Source organism: Oratosquilla oratoria, chromosome 24 (assembly GCF_046742065.1).
Source record: "Oratosquilla oratoria isolate Oo_2021 chromosome 24, ASM4674206v1, whole genome shotgun sequence".
In the NCBI taxonomy this organism is placed as follows: domain Eukaryota; kingdom Metazoa; phylum Arthropoda; class Malacostraca; order Stomatopoda; family Squillidae; genus Oratosquilla; species Oratosquilla oratoria.
The window spans coordinates 35,853,954-35,881,602 of record NC_134800.1 but is presented as its reverse complement, the minus strand read 5'-3'; the positions used below and the strand labels follow the sequence as shown (position 1 = coordinate 35,881,602).

At 40.6% G+C, this 27,649-nt stretch overlaps 1 protein-coding gene across 2 annotated transcripts in view; it reads left to right on the top strand.

Moving 5' to 3' along the window:
• LOC143038556 (uncharacterized) overlaps positions 1-27,649 on the top strand; it is a 92,895-nt gene that overhangs the window by 65,235 nt on the left and 11 nt on the right. Inside the window, exons 4-6 of one of the 2 annotated variants that reach the window (XM_076207903.1) lie at positions 8,712-8,873; positions 10,992-11,205; positions 25,095-27,649. The exon at positions 25,095-27,649 is cut by the window's right edge and continues 11 nt beyond it. In XM_076207903.1, the coding sequence (XP_076064018.1) occupies positions 8,712-8,873; positions 10,992-11,205; positions 25,095-25,375 (657 nt within the window). In that variant the 3' untranslated portion in view covers positions 25,376-27,649. Of the gene's footprint in view, positions 1-8,711; positions 8,874-10,991; positions 11,411-25,094 lie in introns of both variants that reach the window. The other variant, XM_076207904.1, reaches the window with a different exon arrangement.

Below are 27,649 nucleotides of genomic sequence, written 5' to 3'. Positions count from 1 at the left end.
ACAGACGTACCCAAACCCAAACACACACACACACACACACACACACACACACACACACACACACACACACACACACACACACACACACACACACACACACACACACACGACTTGATGGTGCAGTGGTAGAGTTCCCGGCTGTTACTACAGCTGTCCGCGTTCGAATCCCGCCCAGGGCTGAAACAATTTCAGTATCGTTGTGCTGCGAGGCGTTATTCCAACTCTCGTGGGCAGGGAGTTGGGTGTGTGTGTGCGTGTAACCACACACACACCACACACACACCACACACACACCACACACACACACACACACACACACACACACACACACACACACACACACACACACACACACACACACACACACACACACACACACACACACACACACACACACACACACACACACACACACACACACACACACACACACACACACACACAAACAATAAAACCAACAAATTTGATTTAGGCAGGAGGGCGACTTGTGGAGAGGCGCGGCCAACTTCGTTTCCTTGCACCCAGTCATACGGGGTCACAAGAATTTGCTACTTCAGCGCCATGTGATTCGAAAAGGTCATAAATTGTCAAAGACACATCCTTTGAAGTCTGCTGTTACTTTTTTATTTATTTTTATATCTATCTATTTATGAATTTATCTTTAACGAAAAGAGTAGGTTGGGGGGGGGAGAATTAGTGGGGTCTAAGGAAAGGAGAGAAGTTCATGCAGGTCTTCAAGATTAAAGAAGGAAATGACGTCATTAGATCCGAGAATATTTCCAAATATTTCCACGCTGGAATATCAACCACACTAGAAACTTTGACAAGAGAGTAAATGGAAACAGTTTGACTATTGCCTAGTCAGTGAATGGAACGAAACGGCTTTGGTATGCAATCCGGCACAAATATTAATGTGTAAACACCAAGACTACTTACTATAAGGTATATTGGTAAATGATACTGTATGCTTGTATTGGTAGAGGTCTAGTCTGCTTATTTCCTATATTTATGTTCTTTCCTCGTATAACCTGACTGGGACATTCCCAGTCGTTTCGCTTTGCAGTTCAAATCCGTTGTAGTCTCACTCAAAGGATTACGAAGGCGGAGCATGCCGACAGGAGACCTTTTGGTCCATATCTAGGTCGGATGCGAAAAAAACAATAATAATAAATCAATAAACAAAAACTATAATAATGTAAATAACAAATAAAATAAATATATGCATAGGTATAGTTAAATAATAAACAGATAAATAGTAAATAATAATAAATTTACATATAACTAATAATAAATGAGAATCAAACAGACAAATGATAACAAAACTAAAACAAATAATATAAAATAAATCATAATTATTACAGCATCTTGCTTAGGTGTTTATCTAAATGATTCTTAAACCTTCGAACAGAACTACATTGCACTGCCTCTGCAGGAAGTTTATTCCATTCATTAACTACACGGTTGGCGAAGTTGTTTCTACCTACTTCCAAATTGAATCTATTTCCAGGCAGTTTGAGACCATTGTTTCTTGTCTGATTTTCATTCAATATGACAATTTTGTCACTTTTGACGTTGTCAATTCCATTTAGAATTTTAAAGACTTGTATCAAGTCACCTCTGAGTCTACGCTCTTTTAGGGAAAACAGATTCATATGGTTTAGTCGATTTTCGTATGACTTATTTTTGATATATGGAATCAGTTTTGTGGCTCGCCGTTGTACTTTTTCCAGTCTGTCAATGTCTTTAATGAGATTCGGTGACCATACGGAAACAGCATATTCCAAATGTGGACGAACTAACGATTTATATAGCTTGTTAATGAGTGATGGATTTTTGAAGTCAGAAGGTCGCGCAATCAGTCCTGGAATCTTGTTTGCTTTCTCAGAGGCTGAAATACACTGCTTGGATGATTTGAGATCGTTACTGATAATTACGCCGAGATCTTTTTCACTATCCACTTTTGTTAACGAATTTCCAAATAACTTGTAATCGTACTTACTGTTATTTTTACCTATGTGCATTACCTTGCATTTACTTGTGTTAAACTTTATTAGCCACTTTTCAGACCATTGCTGTAATTTATCTAAATCTTCTTGAATATCTAATTGGTTTAAGTGATCATTTGCCATTCCGCACAGTTTTGTATCATCAGCAAATTTGGAAACAGTAGATTTTAGTCCATGGTCTATATAATTTATATATACTATGAATAGAAGTGGTCCAAGAACGGAACCCTGAGGAACTCCACTTGTAACATTTTTCTATCCAGAAGTTTTTCCATTTAAAACAACTCTCTGTTTTCGATCACTCAACCAATTACTAGTCCAACTTAATAGGCTACCACCTATTCCGTGTGAAGCTAATTTCTTTTTGTCACCTTTTTTGAATATGGGAGTAACGTTAGCTAGTTTCCATTCTCTTGGGACATCTCCGGATATGATGGTTTTCTTATCGTCCTTATCGTGCTTATCGTACATCAGCCAACCCAGCCGTGGGAATTTCACAAACACGATCAGTTAGCTGACATCGTACATCTGGCAGTGTACATGACAAGTTGTTTCGTCGAGGTTATAGAGACGTCTATTTTTTATATTTGTTTTTTTGTTTGCTTTTTATTTTAGGAAGGATTCAAAGATTTCGATTTCTTGTATCGTGAATGCATGTGTATATTTTTTGGTAGAGATCCGTTGAAGATTTTTCGCTACAAATGATCAACAAGTTCGGTTCTTTTTAATAAAATCCCCTGACGGCAGCCAGTATCAAGTTTACAAGTGGATTTTTCTTTTCTTTTTTGCTGAACTTTGATGAGAGTCTAGAAGTAAAAATCAAGTAATTACGAGAAGGATACGACTTTCAGAGCTATCTGTAGGAAACTGCCCCAAAAAGTAGTCTCAATGCAGTACGTATCTCGGGCTGAACAGGCAGAGCAAGTTGCGTGATGGAAACTGCACGAAAAAATGGACAAATGATGCTTGAGCTTCTGCTTTTCGACCGAATCTATACTAAATCCGAGGAGACTTGAGGTGAGGGTGCCCGGAGCCACAGTCGTGGGAGGAGGGGGGTGGCACTGTGTCTAGGTCTTCCTTTGTGTCGTTAAATTAGATCTGTTTAACTTGGCAAGTTTCATAGTACCGACTCGAAAGATGAAGACCTCCCATCTCTCTCTCTTTTTTTTTTCTTTTTTTTTTGTGTGTGTGTGTGTGTGTGTGTGTGTGTGTGTGTGTGTGTGTGTGTGTGTGTGTGTGTGTGTGTGTGTGTGTGTGTGTGTGTGTGTGTGTGTGTGTGTGTGTGTGTGTGTGTGCGTGCGTGCGTGCATTCCCTGATGTACTCCAGTCCTCAAATGGTGTGCTTGACCCACACCACTGAGCCCAGAAAGGAGCGGATGTCGGGTACTCTAACACACACGCACACACACACACGCGCGCGCACCATACGCACACACGTACACGCACTCACCTTGCAGTATGTAGATGTGCGTGTTTCTCTGACTATTCACTGTTCAAGCTTTCACGGAATCGACAGCGTAGAATATTCACCGCTATGGACGTCGATGATATTGAGCGCAGACGAAGCTACATGATATTTCTCGACACCTTTTCTCGGTGTTCTTTATTTCAGAGGCCCGTGCACCGCACGAAATTCGATAGCTCAGTGGTTGATTTTTTTTTTATATATATTTCATTGTAACGTTGAATGACAAGAACAAATAATTTGATAAATTGTTTAAGGAGTTTAACCCTCTTAAAAAAAAAAAAAAAAAAAAAAAAAAAAAAAAATTCCAACGCCCTGAAGGTGGCATACATTTTTGTTGAATTACGATATTGTTTTTCAGTTATCAACTAATTTATTTATTGTATTTTTATATGTAGAAAATATGAAAAAAACTGACATATTCTTTTGAGGATTGCGCTTCAGTCAGACTACTCACAAGTTCTCTACCTTCATCCTTCTCTCTCACTTTGTCTACTTAGCAATCAGTTTCCTACTCTCCAGCACAATTCATCTTCTCGCCGTTTCTTCATCTTGTTCTTTGAGGACAAGAGGACAAACCATTTTATTCGTCTTCTTCACCTTCCTTCCCCTTGCCCTCTTTAACTTCCCTGCCATTCTCCAAGGATTCTTGTCTCCTTCCACCATTGTTCCTTTCCTCTTCACTCCTTCTTTTGCCCACCACCGTATCATTGTGGTGAACAGTCCCCCACATGTACGTCTACGCGACATTTTGGCTTATAGTATCGTCGCTGTAGAAATTTGATGGACAAGGAATTTATATGTGTAGAAACAGCTGGTCTTCAGCCTTATATTACTATTGTGTAGATTAAGTCCATATTATGCCTGTACTACAAACATTTGTATCCTCATGAAAGCACAACCTAGGGCCTGCCGAGCCATGTTTCAGTGAGGCTGGGCTCTTTGTTACTTTAGCGTACGCCGGCTGTGTATATAAGGAGCCAGGTTTTGGTCTCCATAGGCAGTTCTCTACAGCACTTGTAACTCAGCGGTGCTCATCCCAAGGCCCGCGGTCAACTTTGTGGTCAGGGTAGCCTCGGACCCTGACCGCCGACCCAGCCTAGGTCGACACTCTCACTAACCAGGAATAAAACCAACAAACAAACTTGAGCTTCATTCACTCCCTCGTCACCTTAGTCCAGGTAACATTCACGTAACGTTACACCATCTTCCTTTTGGTCGCCCCAGCACTTTATCCATTCTCCGTCGAACTGTTTAATTAATTATCTTTCTGCATTCCTGTTTCCTTCCGTCCTTGTCATCTATCCTTGGCATCCCACCAGAGCCCTCCTCATCTTCTCAACGACTTTCATCTCTTCTCGAAACGAGAATTTATTCCCTTGCTTCCTTGCTTGCTTGCTTGCCTGCTTGCCTTATTTCCATTTGGGCTTCACATGTTCTACATACCAAAGGTTTCTTCCTCCTTGTAAGGGAAGTAGTCAAGTCAAAGGCAGGATTCTCGTACATGAAGCGTTCACATGCACTTTTCATGCATACATACATATACCAAAGGCTTTTTCCCCCTACGGTGTCATTTTTTCCTTAGTTGTCACATTTCTGCTTGAAAGAAAAGAACATGGTGGGTACCAGGGGGATTGACGTCAGAAAGAATCGTCTCCCTTCCACTCGTCTTCAGATCCCGTCAAGATCCTCACCTCGGTGTGAAGGTGCGGCCCCGAGTGCATTTCCTTTACTTTTTCACACCGGGAGAGCAGACAACCGGCGACTGCTCACCTCCTTTTTCAGCCGATGTCACAAAAACATCCGTCCCAATATGATTCAAAATGGACAAAAGTCCAAATTTTATTCTCGGAGAAATCTATTGGAGATCCCGAGGAGCGTTGCCAGTCGCTGTGGGGCTCCGGGTTTCCATTCACTTCAACTTGAGGTAACTCGTATTATTCTTGGAGTAAAATATGAATTGGACACCCATTACCTTCAGCAACTGTTCGGCTTGTCTAGTCTTGTTCTGGAAGCTATGGATTTTTTTCGGGTTTTAAGATCATATCCCCTTTCTACCTATTTGTTATCATATGGTTTCCTTTGTTTATGAATTCGATCATTTTAAGGTGTAGTTTTAATACCCTTCTTGCGATGCTCCATTGGTCTTTATCAAGTTGATATCCTTCTAGTGAGGACTGTGCAACTACTACATTGTTTTGATTGGGTCTTAGTTACTGTAGTGTTTGCAAATTCGCACGTCAGTCAAAATGAATGTCAATTGTACAACAACCCATCATGCGTATGCTGTTCTATGTTTTATGTTTACACTGGTTGTAGTGTGTGTGTGTGTGCGTGTGTGCGTGTGTGTGTGCGCGTGTGTGCATGCGTGCGTGTGCGTGCGCGTGCGTGTGTGTGTGTGTGTGTGTGTGTGCGCGCGTTCGTGTTTGTGTGTGTGTGCGTGCGTGTTTGTGTGTGTGAGAGTGCGTGTGTGTGTGTGTACATGTGTATGTGCGCGTGCGCGTGTGTGTGCGTGTGTTTGTGCATGTGTTTGTGCTTGTGTGCGTGCGTGTGTGTGGGTGTGTGTGCGTGAGCGCGCTGCTGCTCACGCCTGTCTCCGTGTCTGCGCACGTTAGAGCTGCATACTTGTGGAGCGTGTGAGAGTGAAATGTATTAGTACGTAAAACCAGGAGTTAAAGTATGTGGTAATGTGAGAGCGTGTGTGGTTGAGATTGAGAGGGCAGGAGTGAGGGTGAGGGAGGAGACATATTGGATGTGTGTGTGGCGGGGGTGGGGTGGAGGGACACATGACTGAAATGAAACGACGCGTCGTGGAAAATCATAAAAACATGAGTAAGACCAGGGATAGTGGCGTGGACATAAAACTAAAAGTAATAAAGAAAGCACATTTGTGGTACAATTCCGAAGCATGGATGTGGCGAAAGAGAGACGTCTATGGAAAGGTAGAATCGTCAAATTCGTTGTATAAAATGTATAAGCTATGAAGAAAATTTTGGGCCTTACAAGGAGAGAAGGATAGGTATGTAAGTAGTGAGCAAGAACAAGGATAATGAAATAAATAGAAATAAAGACAGTACGAAGACAGAGAGAAAGAGGGAGGAGGAGGAAAAAGGAGAGGAGGAGTGGCAGTTATGGTAACGGATATCTTGAAGAACGTTACAAATCGCAAAGTTGTCGTTTGGAGACGGAGAAACCTAACGGGAAAAGTGATAGCATGTGCATTTTAAAATTGAACAAGTATTGGCCAAAGCTGGAGAGAGACAATCGAGGTAATTGAAAGAACAGAGATGGTGATGATGGTGGTGGTGATGGTGAATATGAGATTTTGAAATATAAAATGGAAGGGACACCCAAGTTTGGAGTATGTTAATGGTTTCATGAATGGAGTGGTGAGGGATTGTTTTTAGAGACTTTTTCAGATAAGTGTTTGTGTCATTTTGACATTTGGAAATAAACTCTCCTACTGGGATTCGAACCCTCGCCAGAGCGGCTTGCTTCGTAGAAGGGGAAGATCGTACCGTCACGCCACCTCGACCCTTCAAAACAGAACGAATTAGTTCACGGACTAATCATTCTGCCGAGGGCACTCGGGTGGAGCGTGGTATGTACTGTATTTCATCAAATCCTTTATGCAGGCTAGTCTTCCGACAAGTGTTTGTGTCATTTTGACATTTGGAAATAAACTCTCCTACTGGGATTCGAACCCTCGCCAGAGCGGCTTGCTTCGTAGAAGGGGAAGATCGTACCGTCACGCCACCTCGACCCTTCAAAACCTGAGTGCCCTCGGCAGAATGATTAGTCCGTGAACTAATTCGTTCTGTTTTGAAGGGTCGAGGTAGCGTGACGGTACGATCTTCCCCTTCTACGAAGCAAGCCGCTCTGGCGAGGATTCGAATCCCAGTGGGAGAGTTTATTTCCAAATGTCAAAATGACACAAACACTTGTCGGAAGACTAGCCTGCATAAAGGATTTGATGAAATACAGTACATACCACGTTCCACCCGAGTGCCCTCGGCAGAATGATTAGTCCGTGAACTAATTCGTTCTGTTTTGAAGGGTTGAGGTGGCGTGACGGTACGATCTTCCCCTTCTACGAAGCAAGCCGCTCTGGCGAGGGTTCGAATCCCAGTAGAAGAGTTTTTTCAGATGTTTCTGGTGGTTAATCATGCATTTTGAAAAGTCTAATTAAAGAAATATATGCACGGTAGACAAGAAAAGGTACTCTTACTTCGTTGGTCTTTGAGCCATACAGTGGCCCTTCACTACTCTTGAAACGTCCCTCCCCTTTATCTTCTATCCTGTCCACAAACTCCCAGCCACACGTCTAGCTCTATTACCCATTCTTGCATGTCTTTGGTGCCAGTCTTTGCAGGGTCTACCGAGCGTTCTTTGTCCCATCGTGTCAGCAAGGAAGATTCTTTTTAGTCCTCGTCCTCGCTCCTTCCATCCACGTGACCTGTCCGCTGAAGCCGCCTTAACCTGACTAGGCTGACCTGATTTTTTCTCATCTCCCAATTATGTCTTAATATTTCATTCCACCGCAATTTGATAAATTGTAGACACGGTTATTCGTCCGATGTTTGGCTCTTACTTTTGTCTCCTCTGATATTAATCTAATATTAAAAGTGGTTTGATAGGCTTAAATTACATCTACTGGTTGATTCTGTTCCGGCATCAAAATCTTTCATTCTCACGTCTTTTGTTAAAGTCGTTTCTAGGTAAGATAAGAAGAGTTAGAGGGTCAAAAACATAACTAGAATATGCATTGAGAACGGGACACTGAAGAAGTGACTGACAGATACGAATGTTGCGAGGAGAGTGGGAGCAAAATAACCAAATCACTTAGCGTTGAGGACGAAAGTGTAGATATACGTGCGTGCGTGCTTGCGTTTTACATGATTTTTATGATAAAAATTATCTAAGTGTTTTATCAAAATTCTTCTGCAAGGTCTTTGTATGCTGTCCTTGGCATACTTCTATAAACACGAGATAAGTGATCGATTATTCCACGTGTTCGGAGGGGGGGAAGGCAGAGCCCATCATGACAGTGCATGTCTGCATTCGCTTCGTAATCATGCAAAAAATTTTGCCACCAAAGAATGATCTCGTCTGCAGATGCCATGGATGGTATCTGGCATCCTGGCGTCATTTGGCGCCAAGTGAAAATGTACCCTGGTGGGAGATTATCGAACTTCCATTCGATTTGCCAAACGCGCTAACTGCTCTTTTCGATGTTGCAGGTGTCGCGCGTGTCGACCTGGCTGTACCTCCTGGCAACGGTCATCGGGCTGCTTCCGACGCAGGTCCTTAACTGCTACTTGGGGAGCACGATGCGCTCCATGACGACCGTCCTCACCGACGGGCCGTCCTCCCTCGCCACCTGGCTGGTCTTCGGTGGGCAGGTAAGACTTCGACAGTAATGCTTGGGTCGGGGCAGAACGATTCCGATGGCCGCAGTTGGCCTTGCTCCGCTAGGTTGCGTTCTAGGTTTAGGTCGAGACTGGGATCTACATAGGGTTACCCTGAAGAAAGGCCTTGGATCTAATTCAGAATCACTTGTTATGCCATGATGTGCAAGACTCACACCAAGAGTTTGCTATTTTTTTTTTCTTTCTAAATGGATTTGCTCCTTATTCTTTGCATCAGTTTTCAGCCACAATGACTCTCAAGGAACCAAAGGTGGGTACTTGTACTCGGTGGTCCTGCAAGATGGACACGAAAGAGAATCTTCTCCCCGTCGCCCAGCTTCAGAACCTATGAAAACAGTCGCCTTCTTTTGTTGGAGCAGCCCCAAGGGGCAGGCATTCTATCCCCGGCCCAGACCAAAGATCACTAAGAACTTTGACTCCCCCCTCCCCACACTTCTTTTTCCATATAAAATGAACTGACAACCGGCGACTGATCTCCGCCTCCTATCACCCAATGACTAAAACAGATTTAGACAACATCCAAATGCGTAATATATCTGATCTTATGTATAATATAAATATTTCTCATTTTTACGTCAGTGTACTCAGGTGTGCTGAAGTGTAAGGCCCTAAGAAAGTCTGAAAAAAAAGCTGCTAGGTTGAGAAGAATAATGGCCCATCCATCAACATACATTAGTTGTTTTATGGTATACATTTGGTATGATGTACTTTTCAGCTCGTTTTCAATAATGGTAATGTTGCAATACAAGAAAAGTAGAGTATCTTTTCTATATTTGATGTGAATTTTATGGAAGTTTTAGGCTTTTCCATTTTTTATAGATACTGCTAACATTTTCATTCATGTGCCATAAATGTAATATATCGTGTATATAACTAGCCCTAGTTAGATTTGAGAGAAGGAATTTGCACAGAATCTGGTCTCACAGTATTTCATATACTACTTGCTTAGCTCAGGAAAGAGGGTTTCCAGTGCTCATTCCAGATTCCCACAAGTATTATCTATCATTAAACTGGAATTGACAATATTGAATTATGTCAAACGTCATTCCTAGTTGCTTTGAGAAATCCATTCATCATCGAAATCCAGGGTGCCCTGGGAACTAAGAAGATAGTACAAAGTTGTTCTTAACATTGGCACAAGATTCGCGCAGAGATAGAAATATAGTCAGAAAATAATACCCATTGATTTTTCCTAGTGAAATTAAACATTTCTTGTGCCATGTCTCGCACCTTACGTTACCATACCAACATTCTGCCAAAGATCACTCCTGGATATTTCAAGTTTCTCAATCATTTCCTTTGCTACTACCTCAACATTTACCTCTCCCTCCGATTCCTGTTGTCTGCTTTTCCCTCCTTTTGGTTGTTTTTTTCTTTTTATTGCTTTCGAAATTTTACCCTCCGCTACCATCTGCCTTATATTCCTTCTTTTGTTTGAAGTCTCTCTACCCAGCTCTTTCTTTTCGTCATAACAGTTAGACTTTTCTTGCCATCTTGCTCTCCTCCACCATCTTGGGGTATCCATGAAATCAATATCACATCAGCAGGGCTCTGCTGCTTCTCTCTGTTCTAACCTCTACATTATGTTCATCTCCAACTTCATGGTTATCATCTCTGCATTCCCTAGACTACTAGCAACTTTTAAGGAATTAATCTCCACTGCTTTTGACGTCTTCCACTCTGTCACCCTATTTGCTTTACATCTTCTTCCCATGCTTAAGCAACGACCTCTCCACCAACCATACTATTGCACTTGTTGACATCTTCAGGAACCAACGATGGGTATCTCTGTGTGTTGACCCTAGTCAGTGTAACCCCTCTGCCACGATGATGCCCTAATGCCTATGTTATTTTGGTTGACGCCAGATAATTCAATTCATCTTAGGGAACACTGGTAGAGAGGCGTAGATAGAAAAATCTGTCAAGACCCCTCGCAAAGTTTTAATTTTTATTCATTTATTTATTAATTTATTTATTTTTCTTTTAACAAAACGCTGAATTAATTTTAGGCACAGAAGGCACTCACACTCAGCCTTGTTCTTCTTTATTTACCCGATGTGGAACTTGGGTTAATGCATTCCTTGCCCGCAGGCGGTGGTGAGCGTGGTGCTGATGCTGTGGGTCCTCCGGCGAGCTCGTCGCGAGCTCCTGAAGTCTGTGATGATCTCGCCAGCGCCCTCGCCCGCCCCTTCTTCGCGGGCCCACGCCCCCACGACGCCCTGCCCACCACTCATGCCCGTTTCCGGCCACGGAGACTCCCCGTGCCGCCCACTGCTCGTGTCGGGCAGCCCGAACCCGCTGTCAGGTAAAGTGGTATGTGTTGGACCCTCCGTTGCTGTCCGCATCCTGCCGCCTGTCTTTTGCTCGGTATACTGCACTGCTCGTTGTCTGTGCCAACACGCGGCCAGCCCTGGCTCGCAGCACCACCAGGCTCGTCTCTCCTGGCTGAACAAGCACATGGTGCACCCCTGACACCACCACCTGCATCTTCTGGCACAATTGCAAGACGTGTAAGCATTCTGTTCGTTTTATCGTTGGTTTCGAGTTTGGCCGGGGCGATGAGTAGAGGGAGAGGAGAGGTGGGAGTTGGTATTCTCTTCTGTTGGTTTTCATTCTCATTCAAGTCACATGTTCTTGTTCTTTGGGTGACCAGAAAACCGCCGGGTCTTGAGAACAAAGCAAGACATGCATGGTAAACATCTGTGTCCCCCCCCCTCCCACTTTTTTCAGAACTGCATTATTTAATTTGCTCTTCATTTTTCTTTCCTCCCATCTGTTCTTTGCTCTAAGAAGATCTTCGGAACTAATCGTTCTGGCCCTTTTTTCAATTGTTTATTTCACTTTTGTTTTGACTCGAAACAACTTGGTTCCTCTCCTCTCCCTCCCCCACGAGACGATAAGCACACTCACTCGTAGCTGAAGGGCACAGATTCACAGAAATTTAAATGTTGTAGAAAGAGCGTCCCATAAAGTTGAGAGGGAAAAAGATCGACGAAAGCATGAATGCCAAGCATAGAGTTTATGGTTATTTTCTTTACACGCACACACACACACACACACACACACACACACACACACACACACACACACACACACACACACACACACACACACACACACAAACACAAACACAAACACACACACACACACACACACACACACACACACACACACACACACACACACACACACACACACACACACACACACACACACACACAGAGTAGATGGATAAAACATCTGGAGGAGAACAATATACTAAATCCAAGGCAATTCGGATTTAGACAGGGAAGATCATGTGCCACAGATTTGATCAGCTTTTATTCAAGACTAGATATAATACAGGAAAGGGACGGATGGGCTGATTGTGCTTTCCTAGATCTACAAAAAACTTTGACAAAGTCCCACACAAAAAACTATTAGGAGAACTGGAAACCATAGGAGGGATGCAAGGTAAACCACTGGAATGGATGGAGGACTTTTTGCATGGAGAGTAGTGCTCAGCGATAATAGTTTTACTTGGGAAGAGGTGATAAGTGAAGTTCCATAAGGATCGGTATTGGGTCCAATCATGTTCGCTATTTATGTGAATGACATAAACGAGGGTGTGGAATGTTATATGAGCTTCTTTGCAGATGACGTAAAACCGTTAAAGAAAGTGAGTACTGAAGCAGACTGTGAATCACTGCAGAGAGATCTGAACAGGGTATGGGAATGGAGTCAGAAGTGGGATATGAATTTCAATATTAAGAAATGTAGCATAATGGAATTTGGAAAAAAAAAGGATATCAGGGCAGTATAAAACTGGTGCAAAGGAAGTAAACAAAACGGGATCTGAAAAAGACTTAGCAGTAATCATTACAAGGGATATGTCCCCTGACAAGCAAATAAACAAAATTGTCGGTGAAACCTATAACTTGCTAAGATCAATAAAAGTGACTTTTACTTACTTGGATGAAGAAGTGGTAAAGAAAATATTAGTCACATTGATAAGGCCAAAATTAGAGTATAAAGCGACACTATGGTCACCCAGTACTAAAAAGAATACAAGGAAAATCTAGAGAGTCAAGAGAGTAAGCACGAAGATGGCCCCAACAATATCAAAACTATCATATGAAGACAGATTGTCAAAACTAGAATTACTGACTCTGGAACAAAGGAGAGAAAGAGGTGACTTGTTGACTATCTACAGAATTATGAGAGGTATAGAAGTTTTTGATAGAGAAGACTTATTAAATTTTGGATAAGAGAAACACACGAGGACATGGAAGGAGGCTAAAAACAGGAGGCTAAAAACAGACAGTTATAGAAGAGACCTGAAAAAGAACGGTTTTCCCCACAGAGTGGTGGATGTATAGAACATGCTAGACGAAATGATAGTGTGTACAAAAACAAAACACGAATTTAAGAGCAAATTAGATATGGTGAGATAGAGAGAAGGGACGCCACGAACGTAGGTCCCTACCCGTAAGATACAACTAGGTAAATACTCTCTCTCTCTCTCTCTCTCTCTCTCTCACTCTCTCTCACACACACACACACACACACTTTCAACGAACGGACGGCTTGACGAACGCTCTGAAGAAAAGTGCAGATTGAGGATACCAACGCAAAGAGAAGTGCCTTTTTGTATTTGCAGGGGGGGGGGAATTGCTCGTGAGGTAGTGGGAAAGTAAGGAAAGAGGAGAGGGGGAGGGATTACTGGGGAAATGGAAGGTAATGAGGATGTGGAGGACTTGGCCCAGGCAGACGGGCGGAAGATCAACATGAAACGACCACCGGATGACGAAATGGCAAATAAAAATGTAAAGATTAGAAGTATAGAGAGGAGAAATACAGTAGAAAGTGACGAGAATATGTTCCAGGGATTTAAAGAGGGTGGGGGGGACACAACCCCCCCCAGACTGATAAGACTAGAGGAGAGAGTTGATAAGGTGATCGAGGACTTGGAACGTAAGTTAGGTAATGTAGGCTCCATTCTCCAAAGAATTGAAAGATTGGAACAACTAGAGAAGGCTAACAGAAACTTAACTGAAGAAGTAGAGGACCTAAAAAGACAGTTAGGAAATGTAAAGGAGGAGAATGAGAAATTGAAGAAGAATAGTAATGAAAACAGTGAGAAAATAGCTACAGAAGCTAAAAATTGGAGAATAACTCAAGAAGGGAATAAGGTTTCATTCACTGACATAGTCAAACAGCAATTGAAAGAACATAATGAAGACTCAGTTATTAAAGTGATGAGACAGAAGGAGAATATAGTAAGAGAATTAGCTGACAAAAAGAAATGTATAATTATATTAGGAATGGAAGAGAAACATAACCCAGATAGAACCGCAAGAATCAAGGAGGAAAATGAAAGGGTAAGCAGTTTATTAAAATTAGTCCAGGAAGATGAACCAGAAATTATAAAGGAAATTGAGGAAAAATTCAGACTCGGAAAATATAGTACAGATAAGACCAGACCAATTAAGATTAAATTCAGGTCACAAACAACGGCAGAGAAAATTCTATCCAAGACAGGGAAACTAGCAACAAATGATCAATATAAAAAGGTATGGATAAAAAGAGAAATGAATAAGGAGGAAAGAGAGGCAGAAAAGCAGAAAAGAATTGAAGCTAAGGCAAAAAACGAGGAAAGAACGGAGTCAGAGAAAGAGAGATTCTATTGGAGAGTAGTGAACATGAAAATAAAGCAGTTCGACATACTAAAGAAAAACATAAGGGAAACAGAGAACACAATGGAAGTGGCAGAAAACTAAGAGTGTCTTACACAAATATAGATGGATTGATAACAGGATTGAATGAACTGAATGATTATTTGAAAGAAAAAGAACCGGACATAATGGGAATTGTAGAAACAAAATTAAAAGGCCCACTACCACCCAACAGTGTAGGACATGATACATACAATTATTGGATTAGAAACAGAGAGAAAAAACAAGGGGGTGGAGTTATGTTCCTGACAAAGAAGGATATTAACGTGAAAGGTGTCATATATGGAAAGAATACAGTAGAGATGATTATGATAGAAGTGGAAGACCGAGATAAGAAGAGCAGAAAATTTGTGATCAACTATGTGCCTCCGAAAACAGCCTCATGGGAGGAGAATGAACATAAAAGTATGTTAGAGGACACAAAGATAGCATTAACTAAAATAATGGAAGACGGAGGAAGAATAGTTATGATGGGCGACTTTAATTGCAAAGAAATCTGCTGGGAAGAAATGACAGTAAAGAGTGGTGATGACTCATGGGGAAATGCTCTACTTGAGATGATTACTGACCATTCAATGACACAATGGATACAAGAGAACACTAGGTATAGAAATGAAGAAGAACCATCGAGGCTAGACTTAATAATTACATCTGAACCTAGAATAGTGGACAAGATTGAATATAAAACACCAATAGGTAAAAGTGACCACATATTGATTGAACTGGAACTTAATGAAGAAAAATATATGAAAAGAAATGAACAATATAGAAAAGGAAGAATGATGTATGAAAAAACAAACTTTGATAAAATAAGAGAATTCTTCCAACAAGAAAACTGGGAAGAAATATACAAAGAAGAAACATCAGTGGAAGAGAAATGGAATATTTTGACAAAAATTTACAAAGAAGGAGTGGAAAAGTATGTCCCAAGACAAAAACAAGAAAAAGAATATGTAAAATGCTGGTACAACAAAAGTTGTAGGGAGTTAAAAGACAAAAGAGACAAAGCCTGGACCGGATGGAAAAAAGACAGAAGACCTGAAAAATGGAAAATATATACTGGTTATAGAAATGAATATGTACAAAAGTGCAGAGAGGAAAAAAGAAAATATGAAAAAGATGTTATAGAAAAGTGTAAAGATCAACCAAAACTATTCTACAGATTTGTAAACAATAAACTGAAAAACAAACAAGACTTGGAGAAATTAAGACAAGGGGGAGTTGAATACACTGAGGAAATGGAAATGGCAGAAATTATGAACAAACATTTTAAATCAGTGTTTACAAGGGAAAATATACAACCTGAAGAGATTGAGTGGAAGGAAAAAGTCCCCCCTATGGAAGAAATAGAAGTAACGAAGAATGAAATATTGACACACTTGGGTAATTTTGATGTCAGAAAATCGCATGGGCCAGATGAAATAGCAAACTGGATTCTGAAAGAATGTAGGAATGAACTGGCAGACAAAATACATAGCATAATAAGCAGTTCCTTAAAAGAAGGAAAAGTTCCAGAAGATTGGAAAAAAGCAAATATAGTACCTATATATAAAGGAGGAAATAAAGAAGAACCTACCAACTATAGACCAGTCTCTCTAACAAGTACAATAGCAAAAATATGTGAAAGAATTATCAAAAGTAGATGGGTAAAATACTTGGAAAAAAACAACGTACTAAATCCAAGGCAATTTGGATTCAGACAAGGACGATCATGCGTCACCAATTTAATATGTTTCTATTCAAGGCTAATAGATATAATACAAGAAAGAGATGGATGGGCTGATTGTGCATTTCTAGACCTAAAAAAAGCTTTTGACAAAGTACCACATAAGAAGTTGCTTAAGAAATTAGAATATGAAGGAGGAATACAAGGTAAATTGCTAAATTGGATGGAAGACTTTTTGCAAGAAAGAAAAATGCGAGTAGTGATAAGAGATCAGCACTCAAAATGGAATGAAGTAATAAGCGGTGTCCCGCAGGGAACAGTTCTGGCCCCAATAATGTTTGCTATATATATTAATGATATGGATGAAGGAATTGAAAGCTATATGAGCTTCTTTGCAGATGATGCAAAATTACTGAAAAGAGTGAAAACTGAAGAAGATTGTGAATCACTACAGAGAGATCTAAATAAAGTACAAGAATGGAGTAGGAAGTGGGAGATGGAGTTCAATACAAAAAAGTGTAGTATAATGGAATTTGGAAAAAGCAAAAACAGAATAACAGGATCATATAATTTGGGAGAAGAAGGAATAAAAAGAGTAGAAAATGAGAGGGACCTGGGAGTCATTGTTATGAATAATATGTCACCTGAGAAACATATAAATAAGATTTTTGGAGAAACTTATAATTTAATAAGAACAATCAAAGTGGCATTTACATACCTGGATGAAGAAATGGTGAGGAAAATCCTAGTCACCCTGATAAGACCAAGATTGGAATATGCAGCAACGATATGGTCACCAAGTACAAAAAAATGTATAAAAAAACTTGAAAGAATACAAAGAGCAATTACTAAACTGGCACCAACACTCTCAAAACTATCATATGAAGAGAGACTACAAAAACTTAAACTACAGACACTAGAGCAAAGAAGAGAGAGAGGAGATTTGATAGCTATTTACAGAATCATGAAAGGCATAGAAATTACTGATAGAGAGAATCTGATAAAATGGGATGACAGAAATACAAGAGGACACGGAAAGAAAATAAAAAAAGACAACTATAGAAGAGATTTGAAAAAGAACAGCTTTCCTCACAGAGCAATAGACAGTTGGAACAAGTTAGATGAGAAAGTGGTGTGTGCAAAAACAATACATGAATTTAAAAATAGTTTAGATAAAATGAGATATGAAGACGGGACCTCACGAGCATAGCTCCCCTTCCCGTAAAATACAACTAGGTAAATACAACTAGGTAATACACACACACACACACACACACACACACACACACACACACACACACACACACACACACACACACACACACACACACACACACACGCGCACTGCACCTATTTACATGGCTCGACGGCGCAGTGGTAGTGTGTGTGTGTGTGTATTTACCTAGTTGTATTTTGCGGGAAGGGGAGCTATGTTCGTAGTGTCCCGCCTTTGTATCTCGCAGTGTCTAGTTTGCTTTTAAACTCATGAATGTTTTTTTTTGCGCATACTATTTCATTATCCAGTTTGTTCCAGGTGTCCACTATTCTATGCGGAAAACCGTTTTTCTTCAGTTCTCTTCTGTAGCTATGTTTTTTTATTTTCTTTCCATGTCCTCTTGTGTTTCTCTTGTCCCAGTTTAGTAAGTCCTCTCTATCGAGTATCTCTGTGCCTTTCATGATTCTGTAGATGGTCAGTAGGTCACCTCTCTCTCTTCTTTGCTCCAGCGTCGGTAACTCCAGTTTAGCCAATCTCTCCTCATATGATAGGTTTGCAAGTACAGGTGCCATTTTTGTTGCTGCTCTCTGGATTATTTATATTTTCTTTATATTCTTTTTGGTACTGGGTGACCACAATGTCGCCGCATACTCTAGTCTAGGCCTTATCAATGTAACCAATATTTTTTTTATCATGTCTTCGTCCAAGTATGCAAATGCCACTTTTATTGATCTTAGCAAGTTGTAAGCCTCCCCGACAATTTTGTTAATCTGTTTATCATAGGACAAGTCGTTTGTGATAATTACCCCCAAATCTTTTTCGGATCCTGCCTTCTTTACCTCCTTGGTTCCAATTGTATATTTTCTTGATATTCTGTTTTTGCTTTTTCCAAACTCCATTATGCTACACTTCTTAGTATTAAAGTCCACTTCCCATTTCTGACTCCAGTTCCATACCTTATTCAGGTCTTCCTGCAGTGCTTCACAGTCCTTATCAGTTTCTACTTTCCTTAACAGTTTGGCGTCGTCTGCAAAGAAGCTCATGTAACATTTCACATCCTCGTCCATGTCATTCACATAAATAGCAAACATTATTGGTGCCAATACAGATCCCTGCGGTACTCCACTGATCACCTCTTCCCAATCTGAATATTTTTCTCTGAGCACTACTCTCATCTTTCTACCAGTCAGGAAGTCCTCCATCCATTTTAGTAGGTTCCCTTGTATCCCTCCTATGTGTCCAGATTTTTTTTTAGTAATTTTCTGTGTGGTACTTTGTCAAAAGCTTTTTGCAAGTCTAAGAAGGCACAATCAGCCCATCAATTTCTTTCTTGCACTATGTCTATTAGTCTTGAGTAGAAGTATATTAAGTCTGTGGTGCATGATCTATCCTTGTCTGAACCCAAATTGTCTTGGGTTTATTATGTTGTTGTCTTCCAGATGTTTTGTCCATCTCTTCTTGATGATTTCCTCACAAATTTTGGCTATAGTGCTTGTTAGTGATACTGGCCTATAGTTGCTGGGTTCTTCCTTGTTTCCTCCTTTATATATTGATACAATGTTAGCATTTTCCAGTCTTTATGTATCTTTCCTTCTTTGAGTGAGCTATTTATTATGTTGTGTATTTTGTCCGTTAGCTCTTTGCATTCCTTTAGAATCCAATTTGCAATACCATCCGGGTCATGTGATTTTCTGACGTCAAGTTTTGATAGGTGTTCTGATATTTCTTTTTGTGTTGTTGTAAACTCACTCATGTGGGGAGATTGCTTATTATTATCTTCGTCCCAATTTTGTATTTTCTCTCTGAAGACGGATTTAAAGTGATTATGACTTCGGCCATTTCTAATTCTTCTGTGTATTCTATATTTCCTTGGCGTAGTTTGACCTTTTCCTGTTTGTTTTTAAGTTTGCCATTCACATATCGATAGAATAGTTTGGGTTGATCTTTGGATTTATCTATAATATCCTTTTCATGGTTCCTTTTCTCCTCTCTTCTCACATTAACATACTCATTTCTATAGTTTATATGAATTTGCCATATACTAGGTTTTTATCTTTTCTCCACCTTTTCCAAGCTTTGTCCCTTCTGTCTTTTGCCTCACTGCATCTTTTGTTGAACCAACATTTGATGTACTCTCTCTCTCGCTTTTGTCTTGCTACATGCCTGTTTACCCCTTCATTGTAATTTTCCATCAAGATATTCCATTTCTCATCCACTTTTGTCTCTTCCATATAGAATTTATCCCAGTTTGCATTCCGGAAGAATATCTTTAGTTTTGCAAAGTCCGTTTTGTTGTACATCAATCTTCCTTTCCGATGCTTTTCATTTCTCTCTATGTCTATTTCCTCCTTTAGTACAGTTTCGATGAGTATATGGTCACTCTTTCCGATTGGTGTCTTGTAATGGATTTTGTCCACAATTTCAGGTTCTGCTGTAAATATTGAATCTAGATTCGACGGCTCTTCATTGCTTATGTATCTGGTGTTTTCGCTGACCCATTGGGTCATTGTGTATTCCATGGTCCAGCAGTACATTACCCCACAAGTTGTCTCCTCCTCACACTGTCATGTTATCCCAACAAATTTCTTTGTAATTGAAGTCTCCCATAATTACCAGATTATCCCTTCCCATTAGTATCTCATTTAGTGATTTCCTTGTATCTTCTAGCATTTTTGTATGTTCGTTCTCTTTCCAAGCGTTTGTTTTTTGGCGGGGTCCTTCGACATGGCCCTGTATGACTCCCTCAACGGCCCCGTTTCGGAGAATGTGGAGAAAATCGTCAGAAATCTATGCTAGGGTCGTGGCGCCCTCAGGGGGGTCCAGGTCTTCCAGCAGGAAGACAGCCACAGCTGCGGCCCTCTGTCGGTCGCCAACAGTGTGGCACTCGCCTTCGCCCTCGACCCCAAGGGCCAGCGTTACGTGGTATAGGACCTGCGGCCTCACCTGGCCGCTTGTCTGGCCACAGGCATCTTCCGGCCCTTCCCAGTGCACGAGGGCACTGAGGCCGAAAATTGGGTCGAAAGAGGCGGGACACGTTGCGGACCCTACGAGAGAGGAGAGGTCTCCGACAACAAGCCCCGGTGCCTCTGCTTTCGGGGATGCCAGAAGCTATTGAGAAGGCTCAAATCGCGATGCAAAGCTCTTTTGAAAAAGAACAAAAATATATGAGAGCATTTCTCAAATAAAGACCCAAATTGTACCCTGGACACCATATATTGGAAATTCGACTAAATTTAGCAAAGCTTTGATAACATTTGAAAAAAAAAAGACAAATCGTGAAAAGAAACACTGCATCTGTAGAAAGTTCAGCCAGAATGAGACTAAACAGACCAGATTGGGTCAAACACGTCCTAAGCATTTATCCTCTCCCGTTTTCAAGTCGGCGATAAGAGAAATTCCGAATAACATATATTGCTTGAGAACATGGTGAAAGTATCAGGAAATATATACAGGAGAAATTCTTTGCTTAAATGCTATGAAATCAGGACACTGATGGAAATAACCTTCAGACGAAGGAAGCTAGACTGATGTGTATCTCATACACTGAATCAAGTGGTCATTCATTACCCTTTGGGCTTTCCCTCAGCTGAATAAAATCGACCGATATTTAGTAAAGTGTCGGGGACATTAATCGAGATAGTTTTGAACCCTTCCAGTCTTTCAGTACCGAAGGTTCTTGTTTTATTGAATGAAATCGCCTGTCGACAGGTAGAAAAATTGCAGTCGAGTGAGATGATAGCGAAAGTATTAAGAAAAAAAAAATCCTGACAGTATAAAAAAAATACAAAATTATTGGTACTTTCGGCCCAATAGACATCGTGTTTGTTTGTTTGTTTATTCATTAATTTATTCGCTTGTTTATCTAATAATTTATTTGTTTATTTATTCATTTGTTTAAGTGTCCATTAATCTGATTTTTCATTTATCTATCTATATTTTCATTCATTTATTCAATAATCTATATATCTATCTATTTTTCATATGTTTGCATGTTTACCTATTTCCTCTTTTACCTTTTTTCACTTTCCTAATTCTAGCCCCTATTGTTTATTTACTCCCCACGATAGAAATACTTGAACGACTTCTCTTAGTTTGTGTGCAAAACAATACATGAATTTAAAAACAGTCTAGATAAAACGAGATATGAAGACGGGACACCACGAGCATAGCTCCTCTTCCCGTAAAATACAGCTAGGTAAATACAACTAGGTAAATACACACACACGCACACACACACAAAAAAAAAAATGCAAGCCATACTGTGCATATTAGTCGAGAACTACTTCGATGGAGTTCAAAAGGGACACAATTTTGAGGAAGCAGTGCCATACAGTCACTGTAATTATGGCATCACAAACTGATCGGTTGGCTGTTTATTTTATTGATTTATCTCTTTATCTATTTATGTATTCTACTATTTCTTTATTCTTTTTTAATGTTACGGCGGGAATCTTGGTTTTTGGTTTCTGGTATGCACTGCTGTAACAGTATACTTGTCATCGGTTATTTATTAATATGGATTAATATTTTTTAAGTAGAATTTCACAAATCTACTTTTACTTAGGATACCAAATTACTTTACCTGTGTGATGGGAACTGTATTGAGTGGAGTTTTCTCACCTGTAAACCATATAATACTTCTTGAATTTGTATAATGACAATGTCGTGGAGTTGGAGCAATTCTATAATGCTTTAATGGTGATGTCACAAGTATCTGTTACAAGCATTTCAGATTTCTTGACCTATGTTTTCATGATGTTCAACCTTATCTATACACCTAAATCTCTTAATCCAACACTTGGCAACTGCCACTTGTGCTGACATTTGGGCCCAAGACATAAACCCGCTTTGGGAGTTGGTGGTTTTTTATATCCTAGGTAATTTCTTAATGTGGGTTTATGTCCTGGGCCCAAATGTCCTCGCAAGTGGCGATTGGTGAGTGTTGGATTAAGAGACCTAGGTGTACCTGGATACCATTTTTTTCTACCAAGCAGGAAGTCTCTCTAATATTATCCATAATATTTTTGTTTTAGATTTTTATACCACTATTACTTGTTCTTTGTTGGTCTATCAATTTTGGTTTATTTTATTTTGGTGGAGAGTTGTACTTAGTAACAGATTAGCTCAATGGTTTGTTACTGGCTGATCACCATCACTGCCCTCCGGAGAACAAAATTAGTTTAAATGACTTTCCCTCAATTCATACATACATACATACATATACCAAGGCTTTTCCCCCTTTACAAGGGAGGTAGCCAAAAAGGAAAAGGCATACAATAATTCCCACCCATTCCATCCCTGAATACACTCCACACCCCTCCACCCTCCCTCTCATCTTAGCACCTCCTAAAGTCCCCCAAAGTATCAACTGCATGCCACTTTGCACGTTATTGTGGCAAAGTGGCATGCAGTTGATACGTTAGGGTCTATATGGGGCGCCCCTACGGACCAGAGCACACAGCATTTTGGCTGTGATAGAGGAAAACTCTGTTTATAGAGAAATGATGACACTTTTATACTACGACTGTCCCTCCGTTATGCTGTCCCCCAACCCCTTGTTACTGTCCTGTACAATTTCTCTGAATATTCATTTCCTTTTTTGCCTACCTTCCCTGTGGTGGGGGAAAAGAATACTGCCACCAAGTAATTCCACTTGGATCGTAAGAGGCGAGAAGAAAGGGACGGGGATTGGGACTAGGCATCCTTCTCCTTGTAGCCCCACAGGGGACATTCCTAAAAGAAAAAGCTCAATTCATAATAACTTTATTATCTATGCCAGGTTGTGCAAAGCACAAGTTGTGTGCTGCAGACCTTCAGCAGCATACTGAATAATTGTAACCATCATCATTGTTCACACAGATGTACAAGCATTGACGCACTGCACCTATTTCCACTTTTGTATCACTTACGAAGATCAGTGTCCTTATGATTATAGAGTACCATAGTCTCACCACTGAACATTTTGACTGTATTCTGTCTTCAAGCAAATCTGCACACACAACAGAATGTAATAGAGCAAAATCGCCTTGTAAGGAAAGGAGCAGTGTTGTTACATGCTTCGTAGGAGGCATCATTGATGTTGAATCATGCATGCAAGATAAGTACATTCCCTTGTACTGTTGTTCGACCATGAATGAGTATATGCTGTCGCAGGTATGCTCGTACAAGTATGCATATGTATGCATGCTTATACACCCACACACTAGCACACACACATGCATACACTCACAGGGGCCAACAATGGATGTTGGAAAGAATTATATCATGCATTTGTCTTCAAATCCCATCTGAAGATGCAGCCCCAAGGGGCTAACACTTAGTCCAAGATACCATATTACTACGGTGGTGTAGGTTTCCAGTCAGTGAAACTTGAGGCAATAATTATTATCTTCAAAATCCATAAACACCTCCACCTTCATCTGGAGGTGCCACTCTGAAAGGCGGTTTCTATGAGCTGACATTTGCTATCAAGACTGGGCCCAAGATCTTTCTATAAATTTTGGCTATTTCCTCCCCCACTACATAAGGAGAGCTGATAACTGGCAACTTCTTCCCTCTTTCTCCTGCTATCCAGTGACATAGAAACAGGCCCACACTAATGCAACACAGACAGCAGTCCAAAGTTTCTTTCCAGAGAAACCATGATAATTGTTGTCAAGAGTTTTACTTATTGGAAATTTACATACATACATACATATACCAAAGTCTCTCTTTCCCCTTACACAGGAGGTATAAAAAAAAAAGGCATCGAAATAACTCCCACCCATTCCATCCCCTACATACTCCACTCCCCTCTACCCTCTTCCCTCCGTCTTATCTTGGCACCTCCTGGATGACGGGTCATCCCTGCATCCTGTCCACTGCCCTGGGTCAGAAGCAGTGTCGCAAGACACAGCATATCCACAGCAAGGCCGCTTCAATAATTCGGCGACCCCTCCCTCTCCGTCCCCTCATGTAGAAAAGGAGAAGACGGGAAGAAATCCCTTCGGGTTGCGTCAATTTATTTCTCATACATGCTCCCTCACCCCCATCCCCCAACCACTCCCTCCCTCATGCATCACAGCAATAGCTGACAACAGTTCTCAGGTCCTTCAGTAATCTCTGGGAAGAAACTTTGGACTGATGTGTGTGGCGTATTAATATAGGACTTTCTATGTCACTAGCTTGTAGTAGAAAGAAGGGAACAATCGCCAATGTTAACCTCTCCTTATGGAAAAAAAGATAGACAAAATATCGTTGAAGTTGAAAGATATTGGGCTCAGTTTGGTGATCATTTGTCAGCCACTTGTTGCTGCATCTTCAGATGGAGAGGATGATGATGAATGGTTTTAAAGATATGTGGTAGGGAGATTGTTTCTGACATCCATCTTGCAGGACTTCCACATACAGGTGATACCTTCTTCCCAGAGAGATCTGCAGGATGGGCTGAGGATCATTACTGGCTATTACAGGGCCCGGATTTTCTAGTTGGTGAAAATTGGGGCAGCAGTCATTGCATGCATGTACACGTATGCATTGCTTGCAAATAGAGTTGTGGTATACTGAGGCTTAGAAATATGCCATCTACAATGATGACCTGTTTCCTTGAACTTTTCCAGGAGAAGAAGAATCAGACATTGAGGAGCAATGTGTCTCCAGTGAAGAAGTGGAGGAAGGTTGCCAGGGAATTGCCACACCGGTTGCAACGGAGAGGTACTCTCCACCTGGCAGCAGTCGAGAGCCCTCCCAAGCTCGAGAACCAGAATTTTCTGTCGCCGATGATGATGGCCTGTATGGCGGAAGATGGGGATCAGCTGAAAACAAAGACAACAACAATATCGACAACAGTGACTACGACAGTGACGACATGCTCCTCGTCATTGCTGACCACTCCTGCTGACTCTATTGAAATCCTCTTAACACCCAAGCTCTTGGATCATCGATGACGTTTGGTGAGGGCAGCTTTAGGCTTGATGCTTTTGTTGTCTCCCAGCATAATGCATACCAACCCAACCTGACACTGGGTAGTGCAATTATTACCACATAAAGTATACATACATAAAGGATGTTACAGATGTTCAATAATGATAATTACCTCAGGTTTCAGTTATTGGAAACCACAGCACCACATGGGCTGGCAACATTCCTTGAGCCCTCCCATAGGTCTTTGAGAAGAAGCACTGGGATGTCTTTTGTGTTGCATTAGTATGGACTTTCTATTACTAACTTGTAGTAGTAGGAAGGAAGTAGTCAGCTTACCTTGTGTGAAGAGCTAGGGGAAAGATTAAATTGATAAAGATCTTGGGCCTGGTACAGAGACCAGGTGTGAGCCCCTCAGGGCTGCACCTCCATCTGGAGGTGTAGGTGTAGGTGTGTTTTGAAGATGGGCAGTAAGAAATTATTTTCTCATACATCCATCGTGCAGGACCATTGCATTCAGTTAGCTGTGGTTGATCCCTTAGATTGTCAACATACCCACAAACTAAGAATTCGTGCATTTTTTTTCATTAATCTCAAGGCATACATGAACCTTTTCAGCAAGAGGTCCTTCCAAAAGCTGAAGAAGAATTGTTTGGTGTCAGCCTCACTAATTAGTGAAGTTGTTATGGAAACCAAAGGGGATCTAAGAATATGGGTGTTTTGATCTAAGGTTTGTCGTTAGCCTTCACAAAATCTTGAGATTTTTCTTACAATCTCCTTTTATCGTCTCCCATGGTTTGATATCTTGTTTTACTAGATTTGGTGGTTCTATGGAGTAAAAAAAAAAAAAAAAATTGTTGGGGCAGGTCACCCCTGTAATCATGTTTATATTTTGAATGTCATAGTTGCATATAGATTTTGTAGATAAGTTTTTAAACAGAAATTAGACTGGTTTGTTTCCTCAAGATCAACTTGTAGAATCCTCAGGAAGATTCCTCATTCAAAACTTCATTTACAAAGGATTACAAAGGAGGAGCACGCTGACAGGAGACCTTTTGGTCCATAACTAGGTCGGATGTGAAAAAAATCATATTAATGATAAATGAATAAATAGATAAATACAAATTATAATAATATAAATTGTAATAAATAAATGCATAGGTATAGTTAAATCATAAACAAACAGGTAAATAGTAAATAATAATAAATTGACAAATAATATAAATGAAAATCCAGCAAATAATAAACAGACAAATAATAACAAAAATAAACAAATATCAAATAAATGGCAGACATTACAGCATCTTGCTTAGGTGTTTATCTAAACGAACCTTAAAGCTTCGAACTGAACTACATGCAGTAAATTTATTCCATTAATTAACTACACGGTTGGCGAAGTTGTTTCAACCCACTTCCAAATTTGAGACCATTATTTCTTGTTGGATTCTCGTTCAGTGTGAAAATTTTGTCGCTTTTGATGTTGTCAATTCCCTTTAGAATCTTAAAGACGTGCATCAAGTCACCTCCGAGTCTACGACTTTTTAGGAAGAACAGATTCACATGTTTTAGTTGATTTGTGTATGATTTATTTTTAATATTTGGAATCGGTTTTGTGGCTCGCCGTTGTACTTGTTGCACTTGTTTGAATTTAGGTAGATGTTTCCATATGAATTCTGGATTTATCATTTATGGTCTCAGAACTGCATAACAGCTAACTTATCCTCACACAAGAAGAACTGAAAAGTTTTTGGCTCTAAACAGTCAGGGATAATCTTTTAATTTAGTTCAGAAGGGAAAATGGTGAATGAGAAGTAGAAAGAGAGGTACTAATGATCATTTATTGCATTTACAGGTATGGAACCATTAACCAAATTGAACCTGATATATATATGTGTATGTACCTGGACAGGTGCACACACGTGCTTGCAAGTGTGTTTGTGTGTTATTCACTGCGGTCTTGGATCATTTGTTGGCCTTGTGACCAACAGCTATTATCTTTCCACATAAGATCTCGGAGCTCATATATGTCCTGATTTATGGGTAATGCTGTAACTGTACACCCTCGCGCGCGCGCACACCCACACACACACACACACACACACACACACACACACACACACACACACACACACACACACCACACCACACCACCACACCACACCACACCACACCACACCACACCACACCACACCACACCACACCACACCACACCACACCACACCACACCACACCACACCACACCACACCACACCAC